The sequence below is a fragment of the Pyrgilauda ruficollis genome, unplaced genomic scaffold (assembly GCF_017590135.1).
Source record: "Pyrgilauda ruficollis isolate IOZ18807 unplaced genomic scaffold, ASM1759013v1 scaffold2, whole genome shotgun sequence".
Lineage (NCBI taxonomy): Eukaryota > Metazoa > Chordata > Aves > Passeriformes > Passeridae > Pyrgilauda > Pyrgilauda ruficollis.
The window spans coordinates 17,633,810-17,647,010 of NW_024519206.1; the positions used below are offsets into that span (position 1 = coordinate 17,633,810).

Genomic DNA, 13,201 nt, shown 5'->3' on the forward strand with positions numbered 1-13,201 from the left:
TGTCTGTGACTTCAGAAAATTATTCTTATCATGTGTCTGGTTGAAAGCCCATTTCTTCACATCTTTCTGTCACTCCGTTTTTTTTTTTCATCAATAAGCTGATGTACAAATATGAATTATTAGCAAGCCTTAAAATGTGAAATAAAACTACAAAATGAAGTTGCACAGCACATAGAGTGCATAGTCAAAAATTGAAATGTCTATTGCACTGAATATGAACTTCAGGGTTTCACCTTTACTTAAAAAAAAAAAGAAAAAAAAAGACATATTTTAAAAATACCATTATCAGAACTTGAAATGTAGAGGAAGAACTGATATGACTAATAATATAACTTATAAAGGCAGATCATGCATAGTACTGACACTTGGGCAAGAACTTCCTAAGGTTCTGTTTTGAAAGGCTCCATGATGATATAAATTCCTTTCAAAAATATATGGTTTATTAAAAAAAAGGGAAACAATCAGCTTTTCTAAACAATCCCCCAAATGATGCCAATTTGACATTCATCAATCAGCACTGATATTAACTTTTTTCCATCCTCCAGAGCTAAAATTAAACTACAGCCTCTAACATTTCCTGTTTGTGTTCCTACATCCTTAGTTGGGGTGTTTTTATTTTTTACTTTGAATGTTTTGTTTTAGATTTTTTGGGGCAGGGGAAGAGGGGAACCAGGACTGTTTTCTTTTAAAGCATTATTGCCAACATCATGGAAATCAGTTAGCAGACTCAGGCAGAAACTCCAACCTACACAACCTAACAAAAGAAAGCACAAATCAAAACCAGTTTTGGGCATGCTTCATACTAAACCAAAGCAGGACAGCACCACAATTCTTAATGCAGTCCAAAACCAGGCACTTCCTTTTTGGCCAGTAAAGTTTTACATCATTTTTGCCAGTAGTGAACTTTGCTTTTTAATACACCATGCATTCCCTGGCACTTTGGCTGAAAGTGAAAGCTGCTGCAGCCTAACTATGTTATTTTGACTTCTGATACAACGCAAGCATGGAAAGACATACATTCCATTACCTTCCATCCTTCTCCTCACGGTGGCAATAATGCAGAGGCGAGAAGTGAGGCTCTCTCCTTCCATTCTGTACTTTGCTGCTCCATTTGCTCTAAGAGACTGTGACCAACTGTTCCACCTACTTTAGCTCAAGTTTGCTTAAACAGTGCTCTCAGATGTCTTCATTCTCTTATGTCAGCCAGTTTCCTTAGGACTGTTCCACAGGGCAGTCTGTATACTGTTATCCAAACTGCTCATCTAAAGGAAGCCCAGCATTTCCTTGATTGCAACAGAGATAAGCTGCTAGCTGATGATTTTCAGTGGGGAAAATATGTTCCCCGGGACTTCAAGGATAATACACAATATTACTGAAGTTTCAATACTCAGTATTATGTAATAAAAGGATCAAGTTAACAGAACACACACTGAAATATCACCATTGAAATGCATAGCAAAATCATCTTTCCCCCAGTTTGTAAGACCTCTGATGGGAAACTCAGTCCTCCAAGGCTAAGCAGGTGCTCAATGCAGCTCTGAAATCTCACATCCTTACAGGTAATGCATACCTAAAGTTCCTGGCTACAACATGTCACTAAACACACTTTCTACAAAATCAAAGATCCATATTATTCACTGGAACAAGCGAAGGAATGATCTATAACAAGTGGGATCCTATTCTTAATTCTAAAATATTTTCTATAGCTTAAACTAGTAAAAATAAAAAATATTTAAACTCAGATATTCCTTAAATCTCAGTCTTAAAAAGCCCTGTTCATTAGTCTCAGCAATTCTCTTCTACTGAAAACTTTCAGGGACATAAATATAAAAAAAACACACAGTAAAATGTCTCATAAACAGGGTCAGTCATTGGAAGCTACTTTTGCCAGCATCAGTTCATGTAGTCCATTACATTTTCTTTCGCCATAAAATTTTATTAAGTCCTGGTAACTTTATGGGTTTCTGGGCATCATCAATTTTAATTACTATTGCTTTTTCTTCTGTTGAGTTTGAATATTTTTAATCTATCCCTTTAATCTCCTTTTACCAAATAAATAAATCAATTTATTTTTTTGTCCTAGTATTTACCATACAGCTGCAACTGTGTACATAAATTAAAGTAAATTAAAATGTATTTTAAGTTAGATGAGAAAAAAATAAAGCTGAAGAAACTGAAGCAGGCTAATCATAAACAAAGTGAAAGCCTAATTACAAAGCTTACCATAAAAAAAGCCCCCAAGCCAAAGAATAAGAACAAAAGTCCTAACAATGGAGAAAATCATTGTTATCCACATTTAAGCCGTGACACATTTCATAATACCTGTACACCCCAAAATACATATATTTGACCTTGGCTGGTTAATTGGTCACTCCTAAGTTCCATAACATAGGCTGGGAGGTCTCAAAATTCTACTCCTGAAATTAAAAACTTAAGTGAAAAGGAACTTTTTCAATCTACTAAAGACACTTTTTTTTTTTTTTTACTCTACTGTCCTTCTGCTTGGATTAAATATCCAAGATAAGCATAAAAACCCCCCAATTGTCCCAGGTATTACTGCTATTACTCATTCCTTCTGCTCATGTTGCCAGCTATATGACCAGTGTTGCTCATGTTGCCAGTGTTCATACAGATACACATACTATACATTACATTGCTGATTACTGTTCAGATAGGCCATAAGTTACAAAGCATAAAGCATTGCTTGCAACAGCAGTACCCCATAAAGAACCTTCAGAACCAGCACCAGGTAAGCTGAACTACTGCAAATAATGTTGAATAAATTCCCCCAAAATACTCAAAGTATAGAAAGGACCAAGCCAGCAACTGGATTTAAGGAAGGCACGTGTCTGCAATTTCCTTTTCAATTTTCCATATGATATGAAGCTGAGATACAGAAGTCCCTTCAATATTGACACATTTTTTATGTTGTTGAATTGCTTGAACAACACTGGTAAAACTTCAAATTTTGTCCAAACCCAGAGGCTTGAACTTACAATGGAAATCAGATGCTTATTTTAAATAACGCCTATACTTAAGAAATGCTAACTTTTGACAAATACTAAGGAGGTCCATTAAATTCTAAACTGGTAGTTTACTTCCACTTCTAGCTTGAGCAACCAGAGGTAAAGAAATGACGAGTGTGGGTGTGGAGAAGAGAGATATGTCCTGATATCTGCCTGGAACAATCTCTGCCCCTCTTGGAGTTCCTTTGTTTTGGCTTGTTTTGTTTAGAGCTGCAAGAACTCTGCAAATGGGTGTTCCCAGCTTCTGGCAGCCATATGTGCTGCCTGCCATCTGTTTTCATTCCACCGCACTATGGAGACAAACACACTTTATTTTTAGTGCTCTACATTTCCTGATGTTGCACATAATAAGGATTATATCTTAAATCCAACCCACTATATGTGAAAAATCTTCCCATGTTAACAAATGAATTAAGGAGACAGATTTTCCTACAAGATCAGATAAGATAATTTTCACTACTTACTTTCATTATAAGTCATATAATTTACACTGAAGTTTGATTCCTGCATAGCTGTGCTTTGTACCTCTTCTTTCTTTCTACACTGCCTAGAAGGGGCTTCATATATTTTAAGGATACATCTTCCCAGCAACTTCCTGGGGTGTAGGAAATTACTAAGCATTAAGTCTCAAAACAGGATATGAAGACAATCAACACTAGACAGACAACAGCACAACAAATACGTGTTTGAAAGGAGGAATTCTCTGCACAGGCTCCCACATAGTTCTGTTGGAAACCATGCACCCCAGAATTAGTTTGCAAGCATTAATTGGGTAGTATAGTATTTATGTAAACTTCATGGAAAAGATTTCACTGTTAGACCTCAGTGCAACCTTGGAAGGCACCCATGGATGGCACAGTGGACAGCCAGTTGTTCTTTAAAATGCACCTGACTAAGCTGGATTCTAGAAAACATTGATGATTTTACCTGTATTAAGCCATATATTTCTAGGCAACAGTATTTTTAATTTCCCCATTTAATCTCCTCCTCCTCAAACTTCTAAAAAGTCGAGTAAGCACTGACTTCTATCTACATGTGCCCTGATCACCATCTACCACTCACCCAGTATTGTACCATTGCCAGCATAACTTAATAACCATACTTTTAGAGGAGAATTAGAGCAGCACAGATCTTCCCACCATGTAATACTGCAAATTCAGGATACTATAAGTTAACATTAAATAACTGTGGATGACGAATTACCTGTGGTTTAAAAAAAAAATAAATTTAAATGTATTAAAAGCTGGGCTGAAGTGGAGATCAACAGAGGAAATCAGTGCCTTTAAAACAGCTTATGTGTGAAGAGATTCAAAGTGTTCATTGTTTATAGGATACTCCAAAGACAACTGAAGGAGTTCCATTTAAATTTTTCATATTAGCTCTATTCAGTGTGAGGGTTTTCCTTATTAATTCTTTCCTAAAATAATCACTTCTGTTCATTGCATGTGATCTTATAAATACAGAAGTACCTCTTGATTAATTAGACTGGCAAGGCATTTTTCCATCTTTTAATTCATTCAAACTATTTAAAAATGGACTTCAATTACTTTACTGTTTTAAATTATCTACAGCTATTACTCTTCCCCCAGAGATTCTGACCAAAATTATGAGAAAATTACTTTAACTTAATATTTTTAAGTATATTTTGCCTTCTTGTTTCACATTACCAGATGCCATTAAGGAATTCTGCAATTCCTCAAGATCCTCTAAGTACTACACTGCAAAAACAATTTCTGCTTTAAAGCAGTAACTTTTTCAGCTATCAAAATATTAAGTGGAAACACTTTTGTTGATTGGTGGCACCTGAGTTGTCTTCCTTTTTTCTTACAAGGTAGTACTCATATTCACCTAAAATACTCTTCTGTTGGGTTCCCACTCAAAATTTCAGAAAAAGCATTTAACTGAAACCAAATACAGAAGTTTTAAATGGAGACTGGCAAGTTCACTTTGCATTAGTCAAGAACTGATAAACACCCTTCCAGTGTATACAATACAATAAATACCCTGTCACTCTGTTTATATATATTATGGGAGAGACTCCTCTAATTCCCCTCATAAATTGTCCATTTACATTCTGAAGCAAAGTATATAATCCATCACACATTGTTCTGCCACTTCTGAGATGCCATAATCTACTATTTTTTAAGATTCCTTCGTTCACTGTGCATATGCAGTTTTCTAATAAAATCTGAATAGTTTTATATTTGCTTAGATTTGTTGAAAGGTCAGCAAACATTTATTTCAACATAAATTATTCTTGACAAACACTTCAAATCAATATAGAGATTGGAAAGATCAGAAAAAGGAAGAAAAACTTTAAAAACACTGATCTTGAGAGCATCATCCTTAATTCTCACTTATTTAAAAATAAGACCATAGTTTGAACATTGCATTTTAGTTCTATATTAGAATATCTCCTGTATAATCCAGGCAAGGCCTTCCTCACATTCTGATAAAGACTATCTAATCTGAACATTCACTCCATGTTTTATTCATAGCACTGCAACATCTGATGTCTCCTGGATAGAATTTTTTATTATATTGACTGAAAATAAATTTAAACACTGAATTAATTGAACAGAAAAAAATGTATATACTTTAACATCAAATTTGGGAAGAGTATTTAAAGCAAGTCAAGACAACAGCTTAAAAGGATTTCAACCTACATGCCTAACTTTTAAAAGATTTATTAAGCAAATCTGAATTAATATCATTAAAAATATTTATAATGGATAACCTATTTTTTTCATAGAAAAAGATATGATGTTCTTACTCAGTTTCAAGCCTCAATTTCATATCACAGGCTATGACAATTTTAGGGACATAATGAACACTTCTTTCAAAATGAGGTTATTTTCCCAGCAACCACCATGCTTCCAAATAGTTCTAGGTATTAAACACAGGTTTAATACTTAGACATCTAACAAGGAAATTTTGAAGCAATAATGAAATTAACTTATTCTGGATACTACACAAAATCAAATTTTTAAAGAAATGTCTAAATCCTCTAACATCATTTAAAGTATTTTAAAATCATCAGAAGCATCTGTTATAATTGGAAAACACAATTCAATCTGTTTTTCCAAGTAGATTATAAAAACCAAAAAAACCAGCAAGCCAATCCCAAAACTCCAAATTAAAATCAATTACAATTGCTTTGTGCTTCTGAAACATGACCATGTTTTGCTTCTTAAAAATTGTTTCCTTTTCATTGTAAAGTTTAAGAAAAGGGTACTTAATGGTTTATCCCTTAATTTTGTGTTTGTTTTTATAGCAAAGACATTTTCATTGTAATGTTTACCTATTCAATACACGTGCAGTTTCAAGTTGGTTTAATGGAAGCAGTGAAACAGGAAATAATCTGCCAGTAGGATGAAGAGGAATTGCCAACCAAATCTTCATGTTGTATCCATGGTATAATGTCTTCAAGGAATCCAAAGTACATTTCTGCAGTTCAGATTCTCAGAGGTCACTGAGTTTTATCATTATCTCCAAGCAATTTTCCCCACATCCTGTTAAGCTCTCTCTAAACAGCTGTGTGTGTTGCCATGCAGCTTCACCATCCCCTCCATTTAGAACTGCTTCCAACATAACTTCCGTTGCTCCAGAAAAATCTGAATAGGAGCAAAGATTTTTATCTGTTGGAGGAAAAGATAGAAAATTCAGTAAGCCACAGCTCCAGAGAGTACATAATAATAGAGTGCACGCTAAAAATGCTAAAAACTGTAATGGATGTTTAATGATCTCAGTTGCAACTACTCAGATTCTTTTGCCACCAGACATAGAAGCATCTATCCTTCCTAGTAAAGCAAAAGTATCTTGTATTCACTCTGTGTTCTTGCTTGCCCTGCTCTGTTGCAGGTAGGGCTGTGCATATTAATAAAACTGAGTTTTATACCAGCTTTAATTAAATGCGCAGTATTTTCTCGACCTTGCTAAGAAACACTGTTGGAAAAGTAAAGAATATTCATATTTTGTTTTTAGTGTTTGCATAGTACTCTCTCCATATAAACTATTTATTTCTAGTAACACCTCTGCTACATGATATAATTCATTATTTAAATTCAACACATACCTCCTATCAGAGCGATTTCTGCTGTAGGAGAGTGAAGTCTCCACTGTATTCTTCCACTCTGAAATGTTTGACTGCTTGTCCTAACTGAAATGTTATCTATTTTTAGACCGACTGACTTGCACTCAAACTTCCAGCTGATGGAAGCAGAGGATGACCCTTCTTTTCGGGCTAAATAAACCTACATGGAAAGGAGACAAAACCAGCATGTCAAAAACTGAGACAGCCAACACACATCAAATTAATCCTCATAACAAGGATATAAAAATCTTAGGACAACACATTTTCATTATTTGTTAAGCCCCTGAACCTTTAAAACTGTACAAAGTACAATTTTATATAAAAAACCTCTTTCTTCATCCCCAAGTATATTCCACAGTTAGGTAATTGTACATGTTCACAGCCCCTCATTCACAGCCCCTCGCTAGGGAACACTAAACTATTTCAACATCCATAGTAGAGTTCAAGCCACAAAAACACCGAAAGCTTATCATTTTTTAAAGAAGGAGAATTCAGGGTTTTTTTAAATGCACGTATCACTTCAGTTGTTCAGTACTGTTGATGAAAAGAACAGTGCAATCAGTAGCTTCTTCAGCTGTGGCTGCACACTGCTTCTCCTAGGACCTGATGTGCCTCAGTTAAAGCAAATCATACATGCCAGCCATTCATAAATCCCGTATTAGCATTATTTGACCTGTTACAACTTTTAATTTAATTTAGTCCCAATGCTGTCCTGAACTTCACCTGGCTGAACAGCCACACTCACATATTAACATTCATTAAAATTACTATGAACCCTCTCAAGAATTTGGGCACAAGTGCCTGACAGTTCTTTCAAGTCCAACATCTATCATCAGCAAACCTAAATAACAGACACTACAGATTAAAGAGTCCAAATGACCATGATCCTTTTGGAATCCTAAATTAATAAAAATTCTGTCATGTCCAAGCTTCTGATTAATATCATACTGAGTGGACTTAGTCAGCTCTTTATTTTTTAATCTTGAGAGAACAAACCAGAATAAAATGATAATACAACACAGTAGTTTGTTTTACTAAACATCCCACCCTAATACAGAAATGTAATTGACACACTGCTAAACAGAATTTTAGTGTTACTATTTTCACACTGAAGAAAGCTTAAAACCCCTAAAGTTGTGAGGTCTTACACTGAAGATCACCTATGAAAATGTAATGATTTAAGCTGTTTTCATCTGAATGTAATCCTAATGTTCATTAAGGTGCTGACCTCCACACATTTTTTTCAGAATCTCAGCTGGTTCTAGCAAGAGCTTTCCCTTGATCAGATCCTACTGGACTGCTGTATTTGAGTAAGGAAGCCAAAATACCCCATTAAATACTACTTGGTCGAAATGCACGAAACATAGTTTTGAAAAAGCCTCAAACATTAGTCTGTTTCATCTTTCATGATAATATCCAAACACTTAATCAGAAAAAAAGAATTTAAAATTTTCTTTTGTGTGTTTTTGACTTTCTTCTAACTTTCAAACTTGGTTGTTTTGTTTCTACTATTTGAAAAAATGTCTGAATTGAGAGGAAAAAACCTAACCAACCAACCAACTCATTCAAATTCTCTTCCACTGCAGCAATTCTTCTGGAAAACAAGCCTTTCACAAGTCCACGGATTTCAGATCTATAGGTTCTTACACTATTACTATCACCTACTGTGGTCTGCCAGTTTGAGTCCTGGATACCAGGTTATCTCCGGGTAATCTGACACAATCTGTAGTTTGTACCTGTTTGCATTGTGTACCATAAAACCAAGTGCTTATTTTCTGTTACTCTTCATCTAATACTTACAGATACATTTTCTGTGGCTTTTAGATTTAAATGCCTTTCCATTCATCACACGATAAATGTTAACCAAGTATTATTGTAAAGGTTCCTTTGGCTTTTAAGTTCTTGGACAGCTGCTGAATCAAACTCCGAAGCAGCATCTTGTACGAAAAGAACAGGCAAACCGCAAACAACCTTTCCCTCTGCTGTTATCTCCCATTATACAAACAACACCCAATGGAAAGTAATTTTAAATTCTAAGATTCTTACACACTTTCTGCACGATGCAAATCTGCAGAACTAACATGCCTTATCCACAAGTCTGAGAGAGACCTGGAGTCGTAGCTCCTAATTTCTAAACGCCATCATCTCATCCTTTTGAGGTGTTACTGAATACAAGGGTAAATAAAGTCTTTTTGCCTGGTTTTATTGATCAGTCCCACCCTGTCTTATCTGATAAGTAGAGCTGAGAAAAACTGTAGTTTAGTTTCAGCACAGGGACAGCATGTTTCTTGCAAACGTGAGGCAGAATTGCAAACATAATGTAGTATCAGATTTTTAGCAGATCCTGGGGAAGCAGAGAACATCTGTTCCTTACTCTGAGTTTTTGTTATTTCTCTTTTACTATTAAGTCTACCCCGCTGTGACATCTTTCATACTATTCTCCCATTTCTTTCCTTACTCTCTCTTTAGGGCAGCATAGCCTATTCAAGTAATTCTCCCACTGCATTTTGCAAGTCAATTATGTACAGACCCAGGAGAGAAAATCTCAAGAGGCAGATACATACTTAGCTCCATTTTTATCAATGAGAAGCTAGGAGAATATTTGGTCAGAGACCCTACAGACTAGCAAAATGACAGAGGAAAAAAGCAGTAACAAGCTCTATTCCCTGACAAGAATCAGTTCCACAGTTGGTTGCTGCGGTGGGAAAAAGCTGTTTGCTAGTACATGACTCCTTCCCACTCCACAGGTAGCAATTCTCTTCTTAGATTTAGAGCCTATGACTCTTGTGCTCCTCAGTCCTGACACTAGGGAAGGATTCTGGGCAGGGTATCCAATATTCTGGATAACTGATAGGTTTTTGTCTTCTTATGGATGGAATTGTATTATTTAGGATAACAATTTCTTCCTTTGGCTGTACATAAAAGAGATCTAATGCTATAAAACTATTCTTAAAAAAACAAATACCTTGTTTTATTTCGAGAGAAGTACTGCTTTTCAATAAAACAGCATTTTCCCACAAGCCTAAGAAGGAAGCCATTTTATAAATTTGGCGTTCTGGCAAGGATTTTACCTACCTGCAGAGAATTCAATCATCCTTTCTGAAAGACACGTTAAATTTACTTCTAATTTCTTGTACCATCTGGCAATCTTACTGAATCTTAACAACAGCATTTACTAACATCAGCTAAATTCTATGGGCACTGAGAGAGGTTTTGAATCCAAACATTGGCAAGGGTTTTCTGTTTTACTGGAGTTATCATCATTTTACTGTACATTATAGGCTTTTAATAATTGCTGTTCTTACCATTTTCCAATCCGTTTCAACCTTTCTCCAAACAGATTCTGCCTTCCAAACACCTGCTTCCCAGCCACTTATTTTTTCATTGTTATTGGAAATTCGTGTATAACTATCATCTATTACATTGTAGACGAGATGGAACAGTTTAGATGTCTTCTCCTTTTCAGAGGGAATAAAAACTACTTCTTTTCTTTTCTGAAAAAAAGCCAAAACATACAAGCACCTTCATTCCCCAATGCCTAAATTCCCTCAAGACTATATTACTTCTAAACAGTATGTCACAGTTTTGCAATTCAGTTTTGCTGCCAAGTGAAAAAAACCCAAGTTTTTTTTAAAAAGATGTCATGTACAAAACTATTTCTTTTAAATCAGTTCCTACAGCACAGCTGCAACTTTTCCAGAAGGGAGGAGTAATTTTATTTTTAAAATTTTCATATAATTACTTTTAGAAGTAATTTTTTTAACAAACTAGCATGAAAGAGTATCCTTTAAGTAAGAAATTAGTAAGTAAGAAAATTTATATGTTGAGTACATTGCTTGTACAGTGAATAAGTAAATGGTTATTCTGAATAGCAAACCTGGGACACCCATAAAAAGGTGTGCTTGTGTACGCCAGTTTACAAATCAACTTCAAAAAACTTAAAGGTACAAATTTTGTAACTTCACAGTATTACTTTTTCTTAAAAAAAAAAAAAGTCATTCTTCTTATGAGTTTAAGAAATTAAGTCTTCCAAACAACAGAGAAGTGCAATAAACTATTAATTTTTCAAACTAAGACAATCTCTTAAGAAGCTCATTACTTTCACTTAACTGTTTCTGTTCAGGACAGTTAAACATTCCACATGATGGGATTGCTACAAAACTGAGGTCACATCTTTGCATCCTGACTCAAGCTAAATATTATTATGGTTCTGGGAAACTATATCTTAGCATAAAAGTCAAGCCTTACTTTTGGAAACAGTAAAAAAAATACTGATGTGAAAATCAATAAAGCTTATTATTTAAGAGATTGCTTAATTTACACAATTCTAATTGCTCCCACATTTTATTAACAAAAATAGTTGGCCAAAACCTACTATTGGTTAAAATCTGGAAGTAACTAATAATACAAATAGAAAATTTTTTACAGTTTTCCCTATTTTTTTTCAACTAACTTAAACTTTCTAGTTCTGTCAAACTAACTTAAATGAAAAAAGTATTTTAACTTTTAAGAACAAAACACACTTCATATCAAGGAGTCCCAAACATTATCAGAATCAACAGACCATCACCAATTCTCAAAAATGACTTGTGGACCTCTACTGAATTCACATCAAACTTTCACCTAATGTTTTCACAAGATTCACTTGTTTGAGCTGAATCTGGCTATCTACCATGAAGTGTCTTTTTTTGTTTGTTTTTACAGACCATGAACACAAAGCCTCAGTTAGCTACCTCTAAGATGGTCATCAGTGTCAAAGTTAAATACCTCTGGACCAATTTCACCTCTGGCTACTCGCCAAGCCATTGAGCCTGATGTCCTTCCACCATATTCTCCAGGTTTAGGTGTTTTAGGAGAAATAAACTCAACAAGCTCCACAATAGTCCTTTCCAGGAGCTCTTTTTTTCTATTTTCTGACAAAGACTTTTGTCTCTGAAAAAAGACATTTAGGAAAAAAGAAAACATTCAGAAAAAATGGTATTTGTAATTCTGCTCTAGAGTGACACCAACAGGGAAAAATAGAATTGAAAAATGGATTAACATTTAAAGTCTAGACTGATTGTTAGAAACATTAATCTTATACCACAGACATAAATACAAACAAGTCATAAGCACACAGTTATGTGACAGCAGTGCTTTCTCTAGGAACTTGCGGGCACTATGTGGAATTCTTTTAAAATAATGTTTGTGCTTTGTTTTTAATACATTTATTTGGACAATAAAACACTTCCATAACAGTTTTTATAGCTACTCATATGTATACTGTACCATAGCCATTCTCAATATTATTTGGAGGAAAGAGAATGCAAGAATCATTTGTGCTCAAAGTTTTCTTCTCTAAGGTGGAACGACTTGGTTGGCAACAGTTTTGGTTTTGTGATTAAGCCCAAACAAAAATCTTTGAAAGCATTATTTCACTGATTTAGTCATAAACAAACCATGACATCTGTTTTTCAGATGTCAGAAAATTAAGAAAAACTTAGTTCCACAAAAATTAGTGAAAAGTAAAAAAACTATATGTCTTTGCCTACAAGACTAGAACTATGAGCAATTTTTGGTAAACAACTTCTAAAAATTTTATTGAGATGTTAGTATTTTGTCTACATGATCTTCATGTCAAATATACAAATCTGGAATGTGAAGCCTTCTGTTTCTTTAAATGTGGATAAACCCACATGGGGCTGAAAAAAGTTCAACATTGAGTATGTAAATTATTACACACATCATCTTTTTTTCCGGTTTGGTGATCACCCAAGGCATGCACACTCAGCCCACTGGGACCTAAAACTTGAGGCTGATAAGCATTTCAATTATCTCAAATGCAGTTCTGACCCCAGCAAGTTTTGCTAATAGAGATTACACAAAAGAAACATTTGAAGACTTTTTTGTTCCAGACAACAATGTGGAACTGTATAAAGGAGAGCAGATACAGAGAAATTATGAGAAACAGCTCCAGCTGAATAAATTCCAGATGCCAAATACCAGTTCTGACACAGAAAGGGAGGGGAAACACACCTCTGCTTGTGCTCATGGTTGACAACCAGTGGTTGCAGCAGTTTTCCATGAAACATCAGGCCTTCCT

At 34.8% G+C, this 13,201-nt stretch overlaps 1 protein-coding gene across 3 annotated transcripts in view; it reads right to left on the reverse strand.

Annotated features, from left to right (window-relative positions):
• Positions 1-13,201, reverse strand: part of NGLY1 (N-glycanase 1) — a 29,803-nt gene that overhangs the window by 4,204 nt on the left and 12,398 nt on the right. For 2 of the 3 annotated variants that reach the window (XM_041466212.1, XM_041466213.1), the window contains exons 9-12: positions 11,887-12,051; positions 10,425-10,613; positions 7,102-7,279; positions 1,028-6,667 (exon numbers count right to left, since the gene is read on the reverse strand). In XM_041466212.1, coding sequence (XP_041322146.1) covers positions 6,489-6,667; positions 7,102-7,279; positions 10,425-10,613; positions 11,887-12,051 — 711 coding nt within the window. In that variant the 3' untranslated portion in view covers positions 1,028-6,488. The remainder of the gene's footprint in view (positions 1-1,027; positions 6,668-7,101; positions 7,280-10,424; positions 10,614-11,886; positions 12,052-13,201) is intronic. The other variant, XM_041466214.1, reaches the window with a different exon arrangement.